At 54.3% G+C, this 21,113-nt stretch overlaps 2 protein-coding genes and 2 long non-coding RNA genes across 5 annotated transcripts; 2 read left to right on the plus strand and 2 right to left on the minus strand.

Moving 5' to 3' along the window:
• The first annotated feature begins 6,789 nt into the window (after positions 1–6,789).
• TRIM17 (tripartite motif containing 17) lies at positions 6,790–11,863 on the plus strand. Its single transcript, XM_011371923.2, has 6 exons — positions 6,790–7,674; positions 8,873–8,968; positions 9,355–9,585; positions 10,822–10,844; positions 10,934–11,034; positions 11,303–11,863. The coding sequence occupies exons 1-6, from the start codon at positions 7,069–7,071 to the stop codon at positions 11,848–11,850; spliced, it is 1,605 nt and encodes a 534-aa protein (XP_011370225.2). The 5' UTR covers positions 6,790–7,068; the 3' UTR covers positions 11,851–11,863.
• On the minus strand, positions 8,451–11,099 carry LOC111746682. The gene is made up of 2 exons (XR_002783224.1): positions 9,599–11,099; positions 8,451–8,981 (listed from the first exon to the last, which is right to left on the minus strand). It is a non-coding gene; the product is annotated as an uncharacterized LOC111746682 (long non-coding RNA).
• A 137-nt stretch (positions 11,864–12,000) lies between the features above and the next one.
• On the minus strand, positions 12,001–12,785 carry LOC105299950. The gene is made up of 2 exons (XR_896563.2): positions 12,572–12,785; positions 12,001–12,217 (listed from the first exon to the last, which is right to left on the minus strand). It is a non-coding gene; the product is annotated as an uncharacterized LOC105299950 (long non-coding RNA).
• Positions 12,786–12,868: 83 nt separating this feature from the next.
• TRIM11 (tripartite motif containing 11) lies at positions 12,869–20,225 on the plus strand. 2 transcript variants are annotated; one of them, XM_011371924.2, is made up of 6 exons: positions 12,869–13,491; positions 15,597–15,692; positions 15,937–16,167; positions 18,478–18,500; positions 18,582–18,682; positions 18,991–20,225. In XM_011371924.2, exons 1-6 carry the CDS (start codon positions 13,084–13,086, stop codon positions 19,536–19,538), a joined length of 1,407 nt encoding a protein of 468 aa, XP_011370226.1. In that variant the 5' UTR covers positions 12,869–13,083; the 3' UTR covers positions 19,539–20,225. The 2 variants fall into 2 exon arrangements, with proteins under 2 accessions (XP_011370226.1, XP_011370227.1); XM_011371925.2 differs by having other exon boundaries at positions 15,940–16,167.
• The last annotated feature ends 888 nt before the right edge of the window (positions 20,226–21,113 follow it).

Below are 21,113 nucleotides of genomic sequence, written 5' to 3' on the forward strand. Positions count from 1 at the left end.
ACTTCTATTTAATGGGTGGGCCAGTGCACAAATAGATAGCGGGGGAGCTGGGAAATTGGGTGACGGGAGCGAATGGTGTCTGAGAACTGGTTGGTCCTCTTGTTGACCTAAGGGTGAGGAACAGAGGACAGAGAAGCAAAGAACAGGGGACCCAGGAAGAAGGTAACTGAAGTCTCTCAGGATGACATAAATAGTCCAGGAAGCCTCTTTAACACACAGCTGTGTCCATGTTGGTCCTCAGGTGAATCTTCTACAAAAAGCCACTCAGACCCAAAGCTGGAGCGGAAGGCCTGAACAGAGCAGGTGGCTGTTGAAGTGAGTCTGTCAACTGGCATCCTTGGGGTGGGCTACAGTCTCTCTAAGGAACATTCCAGCACCTACCCAACATGGCAGCACACAAGAGATGACAACTCGGGAAAAGGAGTCCCATGACCAGAAACACCAGGAGTTCTCTCATGTGTGGTCTGACTGGGATGGCTCAGTGAATATCTAAACACAGAACAAATCAATGCTGTCATCTGAAGTAGAACATAATTGCATGAATGTGATACATGGAAGAGGCATGAGAACTACTCAAATTAACTAAATATTAAACTGGGTTGTATCCCGAGCCTGCTACATGCTGCCTGAAACAGGAACCTGGCTGATGAGCATCCAGCCAAGCCACAGCGACAAGCCATGGGGACCTACAGGAAGATTCTTGCTGAGATTGCCAACGACAACCTCCTTCTGCTGCAGACCCATCCCCAGAAAGGAAAGCAGATTTAAACTGAATTCCTCACTCAGGGTCCCTCTCATTTTCTCTCTGAGAGGAGAAGACGTTTCTGTCTGTGGCATGTTATTCTTTCTCTAATAAACTTTTTTGTCTCTAACTCTGGTGTGCGCTTGAATTCTTTCCTGCGTGGAGTCAAGGACCCTCCCCTCTCTCTTGGTGTAGGACTTGAGTCCCCACTCAGGGATTCACCCTGTCCTGCATCAGATGTTTCTTAAGAACTTCCAAGTATAACAAAAATCGATTTCATATTACCTGAAAAATTTGAACGTCTTTACAAAAATATTACAATTAAGACATGAGCCCCTGTTTCTGCATCTTCTAATTCTAATCAGGTGGAAAAATGAAACTGAAATATCTCTGTTTGTGGGCCTTGCACCCACACCTTCGAGCCACATGTCCACCAGGGAGAGTGTTTATGAGGGGAATGTACCAGCCCCTTAGCAAATTCAGAGCCGAAGTTCTCAAAACAAAGGCCTGGGATGATCACTGGAGCTGCTCAAATGAATCAAACTACATATTAGATAGGAAAATACATGTGGTAGGATTGGAAAGCAAAGCCAAGGGATGAAAAGACAGTGGTTAATGGCAGGGGAGGGGGAGAGGCTCTGAATATGTACCCTAATAGATTGGTGGGGTGCGGGACAGGAGGGATCCTCAGTGCCTGAAGCATTGTTAGTGTACCCCACCACCACCAACACCAAAAATAAAAATAAAAAAAATAAAAGAAACAAGTGCTTCACTGAGAAGGAGAATGGGACATGGAGAATCTAGTGAACTGTGCAGGGAATAACAAGGCTCCTGGTTTAGAAGCCTCACTGATAGGCCACCATGACAGGGAGGCCATAGCACATGAGTGGGCTGAGGGTGGGCTGGTGCTCCAGGAAGGATGTGGAACTTAAGTAGCTGGGGCTGCATGTGGATGGGGCACAGCAGGTTCACTAGCTGCAAGGGGCTGCTTATTTCTAAAGTAAATTCTGAGAGCCTCTCTATTAACCCAAACTATTCCAGCTAACTTTAAAATAGACTTCATATTAGTTTTTGATTGCTGCCATAATGTATGACAAGTTGGAGGATCTTGGTGCTGGGGACTGTCATATTGTTCCCAAAGATCCCTGATACCTTCTGATGAATGTACCATATGTTTGAAACCAGTCAAATTGGGGTTTCTGTCACTTGAAACCAAGAATCCTAGGAAACGTAACAGTCTTTAATGTGACTGGATTAGTTTATACTAATGAGTCACAACTTCAGAAGGTAAAAGACTTAAACACATTCTAACTTTAGCACAGGAGCACCAGGGAACAGTGCCTAGAGTGGTCCCACCAGAGGAAGCACAACGGCAGTGTCAGGTGTCCACCCTGACCACACACATGCCTGCACCTGTTGCGGCAATGTAATTAAAAACAAAAGTGAGAAGAAAAAGAAAAACTTTTCTATTATTTAGTAAGCAGGAAACCAGAATGTGGGTGCACCTCAGGCAATCTGCTGAGAGACTGCGAAGGCAGGAAGAGATCTCACCCTCTCACAGAGCTGAGTGGATGCAACCTGTCTAGTTGGCCACCAGCTCCACGGGCCCACAGCCCTATCAGGGCACCCCTGGAGCCCTCCCTGTCACCACGGGGCCTCTGGGTGTATTTTCTCATGAGTGACAGTGGCTGACTCCCTTCCTGCAGCAAGCTCTGAACAAAAAGCCGTTCTTGTCCTTGGGCTCCTTTTATTTCCACGCCGGAAAGGGACTAGGGGCATCTGGGTGCAGAAGCTGTGCTGCTACCTGGACCATCGCATGTGTCCTTCTTAGTGAGAGGCCTGAGGCCCAGCAGGTTCCAGAAGCCCACAGAAGACCAACAGCTGCTCCCTCCAGCCTCTGCACTGCTGCAAGGATGCAGCCCACACTTTCCCTGCCTCAAATTCTCACCAGTGACCCAAGGGTCTCCAGCCCTGTCATAGGCTTAACAGTCTCACGGGTTCCTTAAAACTCTGGTTCTGCACCACACCTGTGCCTGTAGCCATGCAGCATTCTTGGCAGAAGTGTTGGCCTGAATCTGGTCACGGTCTAGTCCCTTAGTTCTCAACTTTGGCTGCTCGTTAATGTTGGAGAAATATAACGTACAATGAAATCTGCCCCCAACCCAGGAGACTGCTCCACAAAGAGGGAAAAGAAAGAAAACAGTTTTGTTCCTGAATGAGCATTCAGCCAACGTGACACCACTCACAGGCACCAGCTAAGGGGACAGCAAGACCCAGTGGATACAACCATTACTTCTCTGTCTTCATGTAAAGTTGAAATTTTTCTTCTGAGGTTATGACCTGGTTGATCTGATGTCAGGTGACAAGTTAGGCCCATCTCCTCCCAGGACCCTAAGAAATTTCAGAGAAGCTCCCAGGTTCCCGAGGCGTGAGCCTGGCTAGAGGCTTAATTAGCCACCAAAAAAAAAGATATTGTATGCATTCAAAAAGGACAAAGAAAGAAGTTCTGAAAGGGAAGAATGGGGGCGGGGGGGCGGGTGTTGGTTTCTTATTTTCCACAGAGAGAACTAAGCCTCTTATTTTTCATTGTATTTGTTCTTCCAGTTGGATGCTCCGGGAGTTTTAAAAACAGGGGAGCCAGGCTCCTGCACAAAGATGCTGAGCTGCCCAGCATTGGTCTGTCTAAAGCCCCTCCTCCTCTGGGGGTGGGGAGGTTCCTAATTTGCAGCCCTGCTGCCAGGCTCAGCCCTGGAGAGAACATCCCTTGTTAAGAACATCCAGGGATGGTGGGACAGAATCAGAAATACTATGAGAGCAAGGAGACAGATCCCTAAGTTAGGCTGCTTTGTGTAGAGTGCCCCCCCTGAGGTCTGTAGCCCATGAAAGTAAGATGATGATGATGGAGGAGGAGGAGGAGGAAAAACATGTAAGGAACGAAGGGGGACCACACATTTAAGTCCTGAAAAACCTAATTACCTTATTCAGATCCTGACTCAAACAAACTATCTTTAACGCTTTTGAGATAATAGATGAAATTTGAATATAAACCAGAGGTCAGATAAAACAAGGAATGATTGTGCAAGACTGGCAAAGCCTTGTGGTTACATAAGAAACACCCACATTTTAAGAGATGAGTGGGAGTATGGGGCCTACTTCGAACCCAGGAATTGCCATAAACATTGAGATGAAGATATCTGGTATTTGACAGATACAGAAGAAAGCCTCCTCAGAGCTTCCCTTATCTGAGTAAAAGCAGCAGCTACTAGGGAATGAGGCTGCCATAAACCCCCTCTCTAGGGCAGTTTTATGGCCCCGAAAAATGTGGAAAGACCACTCACAGCTGTGTGGACAAACATCATCACACACTTTCTTATCTCCTCTGTTCTAAAAAGCCATTTGTCTTTCCTAAAGAAACCTATCTGTGTTTCCCACAGATGTCCCTCCCTTTTCCCCTACTAAGTTTTGTATATAAGTCTTTATTTAACAAGCCAGCTACTTCCTTTGTTGACCCCCAAATAAATACAAGCTAAAGTTTTCTCCTGTTGATTGGGCTTTTGTCTGTTTAATTAACAGGCCCCAAACACTGATCCTAAGAGGGCAGAGGGAAAATTTTCCCTCTTTTGCAGAAGCTGGTAGAGATGAATCTAGTGATGTCTGGGATTTTTTTTTTTTTTTTTTAATTCTTCAGCCAAGACAAAACAACAGGACAAATAAAATAAATACAGTGAAATGCTGATCTGGGCAATTTATATATGAGATCCATCATTTTGTGTGTTTTCTTGATTTTTGTTTTAAAGTTTTAAAGATTCTGTGATTCTAATTTTTTAAATTGGAAGAAACTCTCAGCGCAGAATCCTCTCACATGCAGAGCGGGGTCAGGGACTTGGGGGCGGGGGAATTACAATGTTTCCTCTTTCAGCAAATCGTCTGCCCCCCTCACCCGCCATGCACTGCCCAGGGCACTCAGGGCTGCGCAGCCCAGCTCCGTCCTAGTCGTGTTCAGTAAGGAACCACCACCCAAGAAACACGCCCAGGCACGGTCTGCACCCGCACGCCCTGAAGATGACGCCCTTCTGTTTCGCGCACTCCTGCAGTGACCCAAGCCTCAGTTTCCACATCTATCTCCTCCCCAGGGACTAGGACTCAGGGTGCGTGCAGCCACGGGCCAGGGTTAGGTCAGGGTTGGAGGGCAGTGAACCAGAGAAACCACTTCCGGGCGCTGGCAAGACGCCCAGGGGCCCACCCTGCCCCGTGCCTCTTAACCCGGGGTCCGGACGCCACCTCCTCCTTTCACCCCAGAGCTGCTGGGGCCTCCCGATCCCTGTCACCTATACCAATGACACACGTCACCTTCTCCAACCAAGTGCGGGTCCCTGCTGCCTCTTCCGCCCTCACCTCCCTCCCAACGCCCGGGCCGGCGCCGACTCCCCGCTGCAAAGTTCCTCCCACCCATTCCAAAGCTTCCCCCATACCCCACGCCGCGTGCCCGCCGCCTGCAGCCCCCGCAACTCGCAACTCGCAATTCACAGCTCGCAACTCACCCTCGTCGGCTCCCGGGACAAGGCTCCAGTCCCGATCCTCTCCGCTCCCGCCTCCCTCCAACCAAGACACTTCCCACCACCTTTCGCCACTGGTCGATTCTAGGCCGCTCTCTGCGGGTCAAAAGGCCCCGCTGTTGACACCCCCTACAAAACCTCCTCGGCCCCACCCCCACCCCCACCCGCACTCTGATAACGAACCCCCCCACCCTGGCGCTTTGTGGCCTCCCAGCCCCTGCTGACGCCACAAAGCCCCGAGCCCCGCGGCCACCGCCCCCGATGGTCTCCGTCCGTGGCACAAACGCAGGCTTTCTGGAGGCCCTGTTTGCGCGTGTGGCTGCTGGCACCTGTCGCGGACAGCGTGTGCCCCTCTCCTGGGTGATTACCAGCCCCTCCAGAGGCGGGCGGTAGTCACCCTGTGGGTGTCCCTGGGATCCCAGCTTTGAAGATGATTATAAATTGGAACTACACAGGTCACCTGGTTTAGCTTGCATTACACAGGGGCATCCCAGGACCGAGTGTGGCTATCGTCACTGATCCAGAGCTCTTGGCCGGCTTCCCTTGAGCCTGAACCAGACCTGCGCCCACCAGACCGTCCAGGCTCAGCCGGCTTCGGGTGAGTGGGCAGCAGCTCAGCCTGGGGTGGCCAACAGCAGATAGTCAGACCATGACCCCCCAAGGGGTCATGCCCAGAGAGAGGCACCTTCCACAAAGATAGTCAGACCATGACCCCCCAAGGGGTCTGCCCAGAGAGAGGCACCTTCCACAAAGTGAACCCGCAGTGTCTGAGGAATTAGCCACCACTGGGGTGGTGCCAAGGATGGGAGCCCAGACAGTGCTGTGGTTCAGAAATGATGTTCAAATGGTCTATGACTGGCCCCAGTGACCACCCTGAGAGGTGCACCGAGAGGCTGTGCATCAGCATGGTGTAAGATGTTCATGTATGTGTACATGTGGTGTGTGTGTTACATATGTGCATTGTGTCCATGTGCTTTTATATGATGCATCTGTGCATCTGTGTGTATGTATGAACACTCCTGTGTCTTTTCTGTGCTGCACCTTAACAAAGAAAACCAGAGCTGGATGGTAGTCTGAGCAGTAAAAGCATTTTACTCAGGACTGTTGCCCAAAGGGAACAGCATAGAACCCCATAGGAAAGCTCAGCTCCAAATACAGGGTAGGCCAGTGGGGATTTGGCTAAGGAGCAGGGTGTGATCGGTGATATGAAATTAATAACAGGAAACCTTTGGGTAGGGGACTTCTGGCTAAACCAACAGAGTGGGATTCTTACTAAGCTTGGACAATGCAGAGATAACATAGAAGCCCAGCGCTGGTTTGGAAAATTCCCAGAGCCTGAGCAGAGTTTGGTCAAGCGAAGAGCCTTTGTCAACCCCAATTTTTCCTCTTAAAGTCCCCTTTCCCTTTGTTGCACAGGTGTTCCATTAAAGAGAAACTGACTGACACTCGTTAGACCGAGAAAAAAAAAAAAAAGACTTTATTCAAGGCTCTTGCAATAGGGAGGGAGATGGGTTTGGCTCAGAATGCAGCTGACACAGCGGGATGGAAAATCACTAGGAAGAGACAGGGGAGGGATCTTCTTACCAAAAGTGGTGTAGCAGGAATCTTGCTCAGGCAGGTGGTTTAAGGCCATGCATTTACCCTAGGTGGGATGGGAGATGAGGGACTACATCAGACATCTCAGGGGAGGGCTCTCTAACTGGAATAAAACTAGGTGCAGCCAGTCAGAGCCAGGGCGGCAGCTCAGGGAAGCCTAGCTGGGATTTGGTCATGGAGAGCATCTGTGTCAGCTTCCAGAGATCCAGAGAGACACTTGTGTGTCTTACTGAGGACAAGTTGGGGTGCCCTAACAGGACCCCTTGTTCAGCTCCATCTGCAAGAGGATACCTCGAGTGCCCAGAGCTCTGGACAGGTATGGCAATATGCTCTGTTCCTTCCTCAGGAACCATGGATGCCATGGAACTTGCCAGGAAGCTACAGGAGGAGGCCACATGCTCCATCTGCCTTGACTACTTCACCGACCCTGTGATGACCACCTGTGGCCACAACTTCTGCCGCGAGTGCATCCGGCTGACCTGGGAGAGGGCCAAAGGCAAGAAAGGCAGGAGGAAGCGCAAGGGCTCCTTCCCCTGCCCCGAGTGCCGCGAGCTATCTCCCCAGAGGAACCTGCGGCCCAACCGCCTGCTGACCAAGGTGGCCGAGATGGCGCGGCAGCACCCCAGCTTCCAGAGCAGGGACCTGTGCAAGGTGCACCAGGAGCTGCTCAAACTCTTCTGCGAGGATGACCAGAGCCCCATCTGCGTGGTCTGCAGGGAGTCCCGGGACCACCGGTCCCACAGGGTGGTCCCTGTGGAGGAGGCTGTGCAGGAACACAAGGTGGGCCCAGCTGGGGCGGCAGGGACCAAGGAGCCCTGAGTGCACATGCATCGAGCATTGTGTCAGGCAGGAGAACGAGTGTGGTAACAAACAGCCCACGTCTGGGACCCCACAGTGGAAGTATTTGCTTGCTCCCACAACCAAGCAGACAGGGTGCAGAGACAGCAGGGCATCCCCTCCATGGTTACTCGGGCTGACCAAGTGGCCTCTTGCAGCCATCTGTGTGGGCAGGCCAGGTGACCCCTCTGTAGGGAAGAAAAAAACAAACCTTTTCCTCCACCCACCTGAGGCTCTCTGGCCCCTCAATTAGACTGAGCAAAGCCAGATCAGGGAGAGAAAGGCAAACTGTGAACACGTGTGATTGGTGCACATCACAGGGGAGACGCCACTGCACTGAGTGATGAGTGGTCAGAACTAGGGCTTGTCTGGCATTTGAACAAAGAACAGTACATTTGGAGAGAAGTGACAAAGGTAAAGTGATAAGCTTCCAAGGGCAGCCACCCGGGAGTGCTTCAGTTTTTTCTAGCTGCTGTCCCAGAATGTAAGACCAGGAGGCTTATAAGAGACCAGGCAGGAATTTCATGCTCACGGTTCTGGAGGCTGGAAGTCTGGGATCAGGGTGCCAGCATGGTCAGGTGGGGGCTCCTTCCTGGTGCAGACTCAGGAAGTGAGACAGTGAGAAGGGGCTGGGAGCTCTCTGGGGTCTCATAAGGGTACTATCGCCATTCCAGAGGGCCCCACCCCCATGACCACATCACCTCCAGAGACCCAACCTCTTTTACCATCACCTTGGGGCTTAGGATTTAATGTAAATTTGGGGAGACATGAACATTCAGATCATAGAAAATAAATATTTGGGGGAAGTAATGGAAGATAAAGGTCATCAGTACCCTCTTGGTGCCCACTTTCCACCTTCATGGCCATAAAACTTCCTGGGAGGCAGATTCGTGGCAGCCCTCATTTCTCAGCAGTTTCTGCTTGTGGTCACATAACAGGAGCCCTGGAAGGCATCCTTCTGCATCTCTTATCATTAGCCTCCAGCTCAGAATCATCTTCCTGCCCAAGGGGCACATCTTGGGATGGCATATTTCCATCCCCCTTAAGATGGTCTTTGTGGTGGATGCAGCTTCAGAGGGCACCTCCCAACATGGGTGTGCAAGGGGCCTCTGATTCCTATCCTGCAGTCTGTTGTCCACAGCTGAAGCTGGAGGAGGACATGGGGCACCTGCGAGAGGAGATGGCGAAGACCCAGAAACTGCAGACCAGGGAGCAGCAGGCCTTGGCAGAGTGGCAGGCAGGTGCTGGGGCTGCAGGGAATAGATGGGAAGACCCGGCTAGGCCCCAGGGCATGGCAGGGCCTCTGGAACTTGGGGACCCTTGAGGTGGGACTCACTGTCACATATGGATGAGATCAAGAACCCCAGAAAGGCACAGAATTGCTGCCAGAATCGAGACTGAGAACATGCACTCAGTCCAGACTGGCCACTTTGGAGACGGAGAGAACATGGGCACGCAGAGGCCTAGATGCTGCCATTTGGGGCTCAGGGGTCACCCCTTAGGGACAGGTGTTCTGCGTGGCCCCCAGCTCCCCTTTGCTGACTGTGGTTTTCTGTGGGTCACCTGGGGCCCTCCTAGTTGGCAGTCATAAGCGGTGCCTCACTCCCGGCCCCCACCCCGCAGGAGAAGGTGAAGGAGCAAAAAAGGCGCATTGTGATGGAGTTTGAGAAGATGTGCGTCCTCCTGATGGAAGAGGAGCAGCGCCTGCTGCAGGCTCTGAGGCAGGAGGAGGAGGCCACAGCCGCCCGGCTGCGGGAGAGCGCGGCCATGATGGAACAGCAGAGCCGCTCCCTGGAGACACTGCTGCTGCAGCTAGAAGATCAGAGCATGCGCGAACCACTGCACATGCTGCAGGTGAGGTACTCACCTGGCCAGGCAGGACAGGAGAGAGCTCTGGCCCAGGTGTGCTTGGCCTGCAGGGACAAATATAGGCCAACAGGTTCTGTCTCTGTAGCTTCAGGCTGCCTAACAAATGCCACAGCCTGGGGGCTCAGATGACATTTATTGTCTCCCAGTCCGGGATCCAGGTGCAGGCAGGGCTGGTTCTCCTGAGGCCTCTCCCCTTGCTGTGTGGATGAACTCCTTCCTGTGTCCTCACATGGTTGACCCTCTGTGTCCTGATCTCCTAAGAACATCAGCCACATTGGATTAGGGCCCATTCTAGTGACCTCATTCACCATCTTCACCTCTTAAAGGCCCCATCTCCAAATACAGCCCCATCAGAGGTCCTGGGGGCTGGGCTCTAATGTGGATTTGGGGGCCCAACAGGCTCCAGTCCTAGACACCTGTGTTCTGCATTCCCTCCTAGCCCCGGGGTGGCCCAAGGGCAGCTGTCATGTATGTAGAGACGTGGGGTAGAGACACACGGGCTAGGATGGGCCCCGTGACTTCATGGCAGGAATAAGTCATGTGATATCATCTGAGGTGGATGGAAGCTGGGAGAAAGCACAGCAGGCCTGCCAAGGATCGGCCTGCATGTCAACGCCAGGGCAGGCCAACAAATAGGTGACAGACTCAAGTGTGTGGGGTAATAAAACCCATAGCAAAAAATACATTTCACCCTGCGAGCCCTCTCTCTGCCCCCTCACACCTCCACCCCGAGCATGTTTATACAACTGAAGCTGATGCCACATGCAGGGTCAGCCCCAGTTTTATGCCTATTGTCCTGGCATCTTTGGTTTTGTACCAATAAGTGCCCTGGTTTAGATGACAGACTATGCACTCACACTAACTTTGGGGACGACTTTGTCTTCTAGTAAAAGGCAGCCTGTTCATCAACCACTAAACATTCCTGACCCACCCAAGGCCTGCAGTGTAGAAGCAACCCTCCCTGGGTCTCTTGTGCCTTCCCTCCCATCTCAAGCAGGACAGCTCCCGTGTCCTTGCTCACATGTCCTCACTCATGTGCAGTGGGGAGAGCAGGAGGCTTGGGTGGCCCAGAGATAGGGCTCGACTCTGGAAACTGGGAGCAGGGCCATGGGAAAGCATTACAAAGCCTTGCTCTGCAGGCCAGAAATGTCCACATAGGGTGCTTGGGGATGCCCCAGATTCCTATCAAGGCCTTGTCCTTCTCCCTCAATTTTCTCACAGGATATGAAGGACACCCTGGGCAGGTATGTGGCTGCCTGCGGTGGAGGCAGTGATGGGTGCCTAGGGCTCCACATGGGGCCAGAGGGGACAGTGACACTTGTGTCCACTTGAGGAAGAACAGCGTGAGTGTGCAGTACCCAGAGGCCACGCCCACCATGTTGAAGACAGTCTGCAGAGTCCCGGGACAGATAGAAGTGCTCAAGAGTTTCCAAGGTAAGTGGGGCCCATTCTCTCAGCTAGAGCCACCACTGAGGGCCTTGACCTTCACACACTGCCCTGACCAATTGCTCCTGGGAGATGCCCAAATGGTCCCCAGTCCATCTCTTTGGCACCACCAATATCGAAAGCAGGGGTACGGCCCATGCAGTCAGTGACCTAGGCTCACAGCTGGATTCAGCTAAGGGGAGTCCTGGGGAAGGGGGGTTGAGGAAGAATGGGGATGATTCAGGCCCCCTACCCCCTCGGCTGGGCCTGTCTGCAGAAGACGTGGTGCCTGACCCCACCACGGCGTACCCCTACCTCCTGCTATACGAGAGCCGCCAGAGGCGCTACCTGAGCACCCCGCCGGCCGGCGTGCCCTGCAGCAAGGACAGATTCCTGGCCTACCCGTGCGCAGTGGGCTGTCAAACCTTCTCCTCGGGGCGACACTACTGGGAGGTGGGCATGAACCTCACCGGTGATGCGCTGTGGGCCCTGGGTGTGTGTAGGGACAATGTCAGCCGGAAGGACAGGGTCCCCAAGTCCCCCGAAAATGGATTCTGGGTGGTGCAGCTGTGCAAGGGAAAGAAGTACATGCCACCTGTGTCCACCCCGACCCCCATCACACTGACCGAGCCTCCCAGCCATGTGGGTGTCTTCCTGGACTTTGAGGCAGGCGAGGTATCTTTCTATAATGTGAACAGTGGGTCCCACCTGCATACCTACGCCCAGCCCACCTTCCCAGGCCCCTTGCAGCCCTTCTTCTGCCTCGGGGCCCCCAAATCCGGCCAGATGGTCATCTCCACAGTGACACTGTGGGTGAAAGGATAGGTACACAGATGTGGGGGGGTATTATGGGCACCTGCTTTCTCAAAAAGGTGAGGCGGTCTTGCTCAGCACCACCTGCCTGCTTCTCTCAGGTGGAGCAGGGACAGCTGTCACTGTACCAGGCAGGATCACAGAGCCAAAGTATAATCATGATTAAAGCAGTTAAATGTTGAGACTATATTCACAAAGGCTTCATAGAACCTGTATCCATCTCTAAGTACACACCTATGGACCAGGCCAGCATGCTGTAGTTTTCTTTAGCCATGTCCCCCTCCACCTGCCAGTTGTTGAGTCTTGCCAGGTTCTGGTTATTACAGGTAAAGCTGTGATCTCAGGGCTGTGATGTCATCATCAGTTCCACATTTGGGTCCTTCGTAGGGAAAACAAGAAAGAACAACCGTTCAAGCTGAATCCCTAAAAGCCTCAGAGCTGCCCACCCGGCATGCTTTTCCACCCCATTAAGTTGCACCTGTAGGGGTGAAATTCAAAGAGTAAAGATGATTGTGGGGGTGGGCTCTCTCACTCCCTCCCTACCCCACCCTTAAGGTCCTCACCCCTGCAGTTTCAGGCGCATCAACAGCCCTGTAACACCTATTAGCACCCCAGAATTCCAGTCAATGTACTTTTGCCCTCAAAAGACCAGAGTTCCTGACGGAGCCCCGCGCCCTATTCATTCAGAGCTTGCCCGAGGACGCCCGGTCTGGGATGCACGGGCTTAGGCTACCTTGAGGATCCCTAAGTCCTAGCGGTAGCTGCACTACGTGGGGAGCCCAGGGACCGTGCGGGGCGTCCCGCCGGCCTGGGCCCTGCACCCCATTCTTCTCCGGGCCGGAGGAAGAGGCCGAGCCCCGCGCATCCAGAATAAATTGGAGCCACGGCCGCAGTGAAGACACAAGGTCGACACGGGAACCGTCTCCAATTCTGTCCCGCCGGCGGGCCGCGTGACACACCGCAGCCAATCCCGGGCCAAAGCGGGTTGTTCTAGCGGGGCGGGAGGGGAATGCTTCCTGCTTCCGCCGTCTCCTCTTCCTGTCCGCGTCCGGGAGCCACCGCGCCCCCTGCAATCCTGCGCCTCGCGTAGTCTGAGCCTTGCGACCCCGCAGCCACCGCGCTCCCTGGAATCTTGAGCCTCGCATACCCAGAGCCCTCGGCCCCCGCGCGCTCTCCAGACTCCTGGCGGCTGCAGGCCAGCGTCCAAACGGCAGAGAGCGCCGTTTTCCTCCGTTCCACCGTGCCATGGCCGCCCCTGACCTGTCCACCAACCTCCAGGAGGAGGCCACCTGTGCCATCTGCCTCGACTACTTCACGGACCCGGTGATGACCGACTGCGGCCACAACTTCTGCCGTGAGTGCATCCGTCGCTGTTGGGGTCAGCCTGAGGGCCCGTACGCCTGTCCCGAGTGCCGCGAGCTGTCCCCGCAGCGGAACCTGCGGCCCAACCGCCCGCTCGCCAAGATGGCCGAGATGGCGCGGCGCCTGCACCCGCCGTCGCCTGTCCCGCAGGGCGTGTGCGCCGCGCACCGCGAGCCGCTGGCCTCTTTCTGCGTTGATGAGCTGCGCCTGCTGTGCGCGGCCTGCGAGCGCTCCGGGGAGCATTGGACGCACCGTGTGCGCCCGCTGCAGGACGCGGCCGAGGACCTCAAGGTACGCCGCAGGGCGGGGGAGCGGGCGCGAGCGCAGCCTGGCTCAGGTCTGGGGAGCGCGGCCTGGTCTGGGGTTTGGGGTGGGGGGCTAACCCTGTCCCAGACAAGCGCTTGCGCGCGTCCGCGGCGCTACTCAGCAGTGCGGCACTGACCTGGGAACTTGGGGGAGGGGGCGTGCTCTCTGAGGCCGAGGTCCCTCTGGTGGGGACTGGGCAGGTGTGACAGAACAGTGGCCGGGTTGGAGCCCAGAGCAAGAGAAAGTGGGAGGAGAACCTCAGATGAGGCTCTCACTCAGAGGTGGACAGATGAAGACTGTCATTTCTGATGGGGGAGGGGGACGAGTTGTGACCAGGGTCCGTAGTGGGGCCTCAGCAAGTGCGAAGGTCTTGATAAGAAGGGTCTCAAGGAGGCCAAAAGGAACCGGCTGCAGAGCCCCATGCTGGGAACCTTGGCTGACAGCTATTGCCCTGGGAGGCAGATGCTAGGACCCGCCTGGCTTTCTGAGTGGGTTACGGCTGCCATCTGACACGTCAGGGCTCAGCCGTGCTTGGATTCCAGGCTGAAAGCCTTGTTTTCCTGTTCTGTAAATGCATTTCCTTAAAACCCAAAGCCACACCAGCACCCCGCCCCTGCGGAGAGCCTCAGGGCAAAAGCTCACCTAGCCCACCTGGCCTCCTGCCCACTGAGAGTTTGCTTTTGGAACACAGGTGTTGATACAGAGACAGCATCTTTCAAACTTTTTGACTGGCTTGCATTTTGTTTCATGGCCAGTGCATGTGTGTGATCTGCCAAGTACCAAGTTTAGTCAGTATTAGGTTCAATACTTGGCTGGTAGGTCACTATCATAGAACAAGCTTCTGGTACACCAGGATAAACCTGTTCCCCCATCCACATCAGTGGGCTGATGTTGACATGGATTCCAGTGGTTTTCTCACTTTGAGGTATTACATGCATGCAGGATGGTCCACTCCTCATGTCAATCCGGCAGGTTGTACTCTTGTCACCAAGCACCCCAATTAGGGTACAGAAAGTGATCATGAGAGCAGACAGTTCTCCAGCTGCCCTCCAGAGGTCCCTTCCAACTGACCTGATAAAGTCTCATGGGGCAGCACTCAACCCTTTCTATCGTAGGGGTAGGAAAACCTTCTTCTCTATCCTGTTTGGTTCTGTGTCTGAGGCTTGCAAATTAAACTGAAAAAAGACAGATTAACATAAAAAGATGTAATTTTATTAGTCTTTTTAATTTTACATGGCACTAAGTTTCACAGGAAAAAAATGAAAAAACCCAAAGGAGTGGTTAGACTCAGGGACTTATATTCTATTTTAACCAAGGATGGTAAATTATGAAAAAGTAACTAGACAGAGGAATGGGGGTTTGGGCTTCTAGGACCAATAACTGGGAAATGAAACTGGAAATGTATGGAGGAACAACTGGAAGGTCAGCTTTGTATTAGGAAAGTCTCTAGGCATACTCCTTTCAAAGATGACACCTCATCTCCGGTGAGTAGTGTGCCCCCTGCCTGGTACAAGGAGGCCACCTCTGTCACAGGAAATCCATACCCTGCCTTTAGGCCAAAAGGAGGAGGGCAGAGATCTCTTCCCGCATCTGCCGTTTCTCCATCATCTGTAGCTCAAAAAAATCCTGATGCCAAAGTGGCCTGTCTTGAGGTGGCATATTCTGATTCCCTTCACTGTACTGGTGCCCACTTTGTCTTAATGCTGGGGATGCCCCAGCAAGGTATGGTAAACAGTCGAAGTAAAGTTGGGCATTGCCTGAAGACAGATGTAGTTGTACACATCTGGTAGCTCTGGAGGCTTCTGGGGAACCAATGGCAAGCCCGGGACAGGCACAGAAGTGAATGTTAGCAGGAGATGAAGGGGGCGGCGGATGGCAGGAGAAAGGAAATAACTGGCTAGGGGCCAGGGGTCAGCCTCCATGGGGATGGAGGGCATTTCCTGGCATATTCAGTTTGCTTTGTCGGTTGTGTTCCAGACATGGTTTCCCACAACTGGTGCTTGCCACCAGGTGTAGGCTTGGCTATGGCCGGGCAGCGGGAGCGGGGACAGGGCCGAGTTGGGTCACTGGCTGGCCTCACCTCCCTGCAGGGCAAGCTGGAGAAGTCCCTGGAGCACCTGCAGAAGCAAATGGAGGACGCACTGCTGTTCCAAGCCCAGGCGGAGGAGACCTGCGCCCTGTGGCAGGCAGGTGGCCCAGCACTGAGGTCCTGGGGATGGGGAGAAGGGGGGCACTGAGGCTCCACCTTCACACTCATGCTTCTCATAAGGCAGCACCCCTACTCCAGACCCTGCACCCCTGTGGTGCGTTTGGGTAAGGGAGTCTGGTGGTGGATTTGGTGGTCCTAGAGGTCAGGGGAGATGGTGGGGCACCCGCATAGTGGGTTTGGGTGTGGGGAGTTTGGCTCACTGCCCCCCTGCGCCCCCACAGAAGATGGTGGAAAGCCAGCGGCAGAACGTGCACGCGGAGTTTGAGCGGCTGCGCCGCCTGCTGGCAGAAGAGGAGCAGCGCCTGCTGCAGAGGCTGGAGGAGGAGGAGCTGGAGGTGCTACCCCCGCTGCGAGAGAGCGCAGCACGGCTGGGGCAGCAAAGCGCCCAGCTGGCCGAGCTTGTCGCTGAGCTGGAGGGGCGCTGCCAGCTGCCAGCACTGGGGCTGCTGCAGGTGGGTGCACCAGGGGTGGGCATGTGGGGCGCCAGGGGGATGGGGGCCGCCTGGGAGTGGGAAGTGGAGGAAGCCCTGGGTGGAGGAGCAGGTCTTCTGACTTCGGACTTTTCTGCACCTCCGTGGAGCTTGAGCTAGGCATACCTTCGGGGACCAGGAAGAGGCTCCTGGCTGCTCTCCTGGGGTTTGAACTTGGTCTTTTGGGCTTTGTTAAGCCATTGAGCATTCTAAGCCTGAGAAATGGGAAAAACCAGGACTGTGGGCATCAGCAACAGTGAGGTGGAGCTGGGTGGCCAGCTGGGAGGTGGAGGTTCTAGGAAGAAGAGTTGGCCCAGGACGTTAGATGGGACCCACAAGTCTGTGTGAAACGCAATTTGGCATCTCAGGCGTCCTAGTGAGTGGGTGGCCTCAGCCAGCTTGGCTGTATTTCACATCACTAAGTAGCCACCTGCTTCTCCACCTGTGTCTTTCTGCCCCCACCCTGCTCCTCACTTCTTCCCACCTACCCCCACTATTCTCCACCTGTTCTCTGTGGCCCCCCACTTTTCTCATGTATCCTTGCCCCAGGCTGTAGGGAGGGCTTCTCCCAGCTTCCCTGACCTGTGCTGGATGGGGGTGAATCTGCTGTGTGGAGGACGGGGAAACAGCCATGGGCAGCACCATGTTTACTGGTGTGAGTGGAGAGGTCAGGTGGGTTTGTACCCTCAGCCCCAGTGTTGGACAAGGGATCTACCCATGCTGGGGTTCTGACACCCAGTGTGGGGGGTGCCCAAGGCCCCAAGGACACAGGAGGCAAGGATTTGGGTAACTTAGAAACCCACAGTTCAGCGTCCCAGCTGCCCCTCTGAGCTTCCCCCCAGCTCTCCTTTTTGGGTACAGAGCATTTTCCTAAAGGGACACATGTCTTGAGTTCCCACTACCCAGAGTAGCCAGGTGGTCTCCACAAAGGCCAACTCCCTCCCCTCAGGGTCCAGGTACACCCCACCCTACCCTTGCGCAGGGTGTCTTGTTCTGTCCCTCTACTGATTGGGCAAGGGAACAACCAAGACCACCCCCCCTACCCCATTCCCCAGGATCTAGTTTCTAAGTGCTTCTACCCAGCCCACCCAAAGCTTCTCGTGCCCAGGCCCTTTGTACATGCGTCTCCAGGCCTGAACCATCTCCATGTCTCCTGATGAATTCTTGGGCTTCAGAAACCCACCAGTCTCTCTCTTCTTTTGAGGCTTGGTGGGTCCTGTGCCCCCCAGACAGAATCACCAATTGTGCGAAAGTTCCCACCTCAAAGGAAGCCCTCATTGGACGTGATGTCACATCATGTCTGCGTCCCAGGGTCTGCCCTGGTCGCTGGTGCTCAGCATGGTTAGAATGACTGCCGTGAGGTTCGTTGGATTGACAAAGTGTACCAGGCAGTGTTCTAAAAAGAAACGAACTGATTGTTGCTAGGAGCTAGTGTTTCAAGTAACAGTATGTCAGTCAGCTCAGGCTGTGTAACTGATGCCACAGACAGGTGACTTAAGCAACGTTTATTGTCTCACGGTCCTGGAGGCCGGAATCCGAGATCCAGATGTAGGCAGGGCTGGTTTTTCCTAAGGCCTCTCAGTGTATGGATAGCCGCTTCCTCCTGTGTCCTCACGTGGTTAGCTCTCTGTGTGCTGATCTCTTATAAGGACACCAGCCCACCCTAGTGACCTCATTTTAACCTAATCTTTAAAAGTCCATCTCCAAATAGAGCCCCTTTCTGAGGTCTTGGACATTGGGGTCCAACATGTGGATTTGGGGGCCACGGTCAGCCTGTAACACTGAATAAAATGCTCTTATGTTTTGTTATGGGAGGAAAGAACATCCAGACAGATAAGCAGATCTGGAAGGCAGCTGTGAGTCAAGATTTGAGGGAGGGCAGCTGGTGGGGTAAGCTGGGGATGGGAGCCAGAAGGCAGGAAACATTGGGTGGATATTGGCCAGGCTCTCGGCTAGGATGGAGCCAGCCCTTATCCCCTGGAGGCTAGGACCCCACCCTGCCTGTTCCCAGCACCCATAGGCATTCCAGGCTGTGGGCCAGTGAGCCAGCAGCCAGATAACCTGTTCTCTCCAAGCACATGGAGGGAATGAGGCTGGGTCTGCAGGGCTGGCTGCACCCCAAGCTTCTCAGTATACCCATTTGTAAGCATGCTAAGGATGGCCCAGGGGCAGTTTCTGACTATGTGTGCATATGTGTGGGGGGGGAGGCATGTGTGTGGTTTGGGGGGACCCTCAGGTGGGGATTGCCCAGGACCAGGTGACAGGCACTGATGCCACATGTCTCTCCCACAGGACATCAGGGACACCCTGCGCAGGTAGGAGCCCAGCCTCTCCCCAGGGAAGGCGGGCGGGTGTAGGTGGGCTTGCTCGGGGGTGACACCTGGCTGCCTCTCCAGGGTGCAGGACATGAAGCTGCAGCCACCCAAGGTGGTGCCTATGGAGATGAGAACAGTGTGCAGGGTCCCAGGTCTGGTGGAGGTCCTGCAGAGGTTCCGAGGTAGGTGCCACTGCTCTAGGTAGGGCTCCAGGCCCTGGGGATCCTGGCATGAAACCCGCACTGGGAAAATGGCCATGGAAAGCACTTGGATTCCTCCTATCCCTTAAAGGATAATGAATCACAAAGCAGTGTGGTCTATTTTTCAGAACATTCTGTGTCACAACTGCAAATGGTTAGGCGATCTTTTCGGGGAGGATGCATTAGAGGGAGTGGTCACTTTGCAGGCAGCTGTGAGGCCGCTCAGGTCAGGAGTAGAAGCCCCTCGGGCTGGCGGGAGGGACTTGAGGTAACTGCTGCTCTGTCTGCAGGGGATGTAACGCTGGATCCTGATACTGCCAACCCTGAGCTAGTCCTGTCAGAGGACAGGCGAAGTGTACGGCGGGGGGACCTGCGGCAGGCTCTGCCAGATAGTCCTGAGCGCTTCGACCCTGGGCCCTGCGTGCTGGGCCGGGAGCCCCTGACCTCCGGCCGCCACTACTGGGAAGTGGAGGTGGGTGAGCGGGCCAGCTGGGCCCTGGGTGTCTGCAGAGAGAATGCCAACCGCAAGGAGAAAGGCGAGCTCTTCGCCGGCAACGGCTTCTGGATCCTGGTATTCCTGGGGGGCTTCTACAACTCCTCTGAGCCAGCCTTTGCCCCGCTGCGTGACCCACCCCGGCGTGTGGGCATCTTTCTGGACTACGAGGCCGGGCAGCTGTCCTTCTACAGTGCCACCGATGGGTCGCTTCTTTATGCCTTCCCTGAGACACCCTTCTCCGGGACACTACGGGCCCTCTTCTCTCCACTGTCCAGCAGCCTGACCCCCATGACCATCTGCCGGCCCAAGGGCGGGCCTGGGAATGGGTTAGCTCCCCAGTGAGTGGTCCTCTCACGCCCTTGTCTTGCCTTTGGATCTTCAGGAAGCCATGTGAAAGTGAGTGCTGGGCCAGCAATATCCTCACTTAAGGTACCCTCCACAGCCATTGGTTGTTGAGACCCTGTCGTCAGTGCATCACTCACAGTCCTCAGAGGCAAGCCTGGGGCCCTGGCAGCTCGCTTCTAGGAGCCCAGTCAGCCTGGCTGGTCTAGGTTGAGGCATCACGGCCTGTTTAACTTTCTGGGGCTGCAGTCTGAGCCTGATCGTGAAGCCACATCTCTGGTCATAGAAGATGGGCTGGATGTGGGATCTGGTCATAGAAGATTGGCTGGATGTGGTTGCCTCATTAGGGTACAGCAGTCCTCAGGAGGGGACGTGGGGGAAGCCACAGGAAGGGCCCTGGAAGCAAAAGGTGACCAGTGAGGGGCCAAGGTCCTCAGGTCCTTCAGCATGGACCCCTCAGGGCTTCTAAGGAATGTTCCTTTCCACCCAGAGGTGAGCAAGGGTTTGGGAATGATGCTCTGGCCCTGCCTGAGGGAGGGGTGAGGCTACAGAGGGCCCCACTTGCAGAATCCAGGATTTGTTTTTTGGTGCTTCTTCACAGGAAGGCGTGGTGCAGCATCTCTGCGCACTGAGACTTCACCTGTTGTAAGGACCATCCTTGCAATAAATAAACTAACTGTTGTTTGATCTACTGTCTTGAATGGGTGGCGGGGAGTCCATGGGTGGAGACCAGCCTCAGAGTCGGGGACATAGCACCTGCCCTGTGCTTGTGTTCACCTCATGCAGCTGCTGGAGATCCTTCCCCCCCCCCCCCCCAGATAACCTAACACTTCTAGATCCCACGGTGTTTGACAGTAGCTAAGTGCTTTACCTGGTTATTTATTTACTTGTTCTCCCATTGTTAGACTTTTTGTTGTTATTTTAGACATGTGCCACTTTGAGTATCTTCAACACCAATTCTTTCAAATTGCACAAGAGGTTTTTCTCAGTCGAGCCAGGACTGGGCATTTTTGTGGCTGGGGAAGCCTTCACACCTCACGCAATCCCCCACTTTTCTGGGCACAAGAGACCACAGTGAACACGCAGGATCCTGGGTGGCTGGTGTCTCAGTGTACACAAGTGTGTCCCACAGTAGTGGCTGTCTCCTGCACTAGCGGTGAGCGAGTCCCACAGTAATCAGGCAGCTCCCTCAGGCAGGTGAGTGTCTTGTGGAAAATATAGCTGGATGGAGGTAGAGCCAGGTGTGAAGATGTCAGGCAAACAGGTTTCCAAAAGTCACCCTCCAGGAGCCTGCCAGGTTATTCAAATGCCCAGAAGCTCTGTCCCCAGGCGGCACAGCTGCCTTAGGGAGATAGAGGAAAGCTAGTAGAAAAGGGAAATGAGCATTCTGGGTTTGATGGCACTACCAAAGGAGGACATGTGTGTGGCTAGTCTAATCTGCATTGCTTGGTACCTGTGATATAAGGAAAATGTGAAATAGCCCTGGGTGCGCATCAGTCTTCAATGTCCCTTTTCCTTTCCCTCCTGCTCCTTCCCTGGCATGTGATGTACACACAGAAATGCGGTAAGAGACAG

This window comes from Pteropus vampyrus, unplaced genomic scaffold, assembly GCF_000151845.1.
Source record: "Pteropus vampyrus isolate Shadow unplaced genomic scaffold, Pvam_2.0 Scaffold197, whole genome shotgun sequence".
Taxonomy (NCBI): Eukaryota; Metazoa; Chordata; class Mammalia; order Chiroptera; family Pteropodidae; genus Pteropus; species Pteropus vampyrus.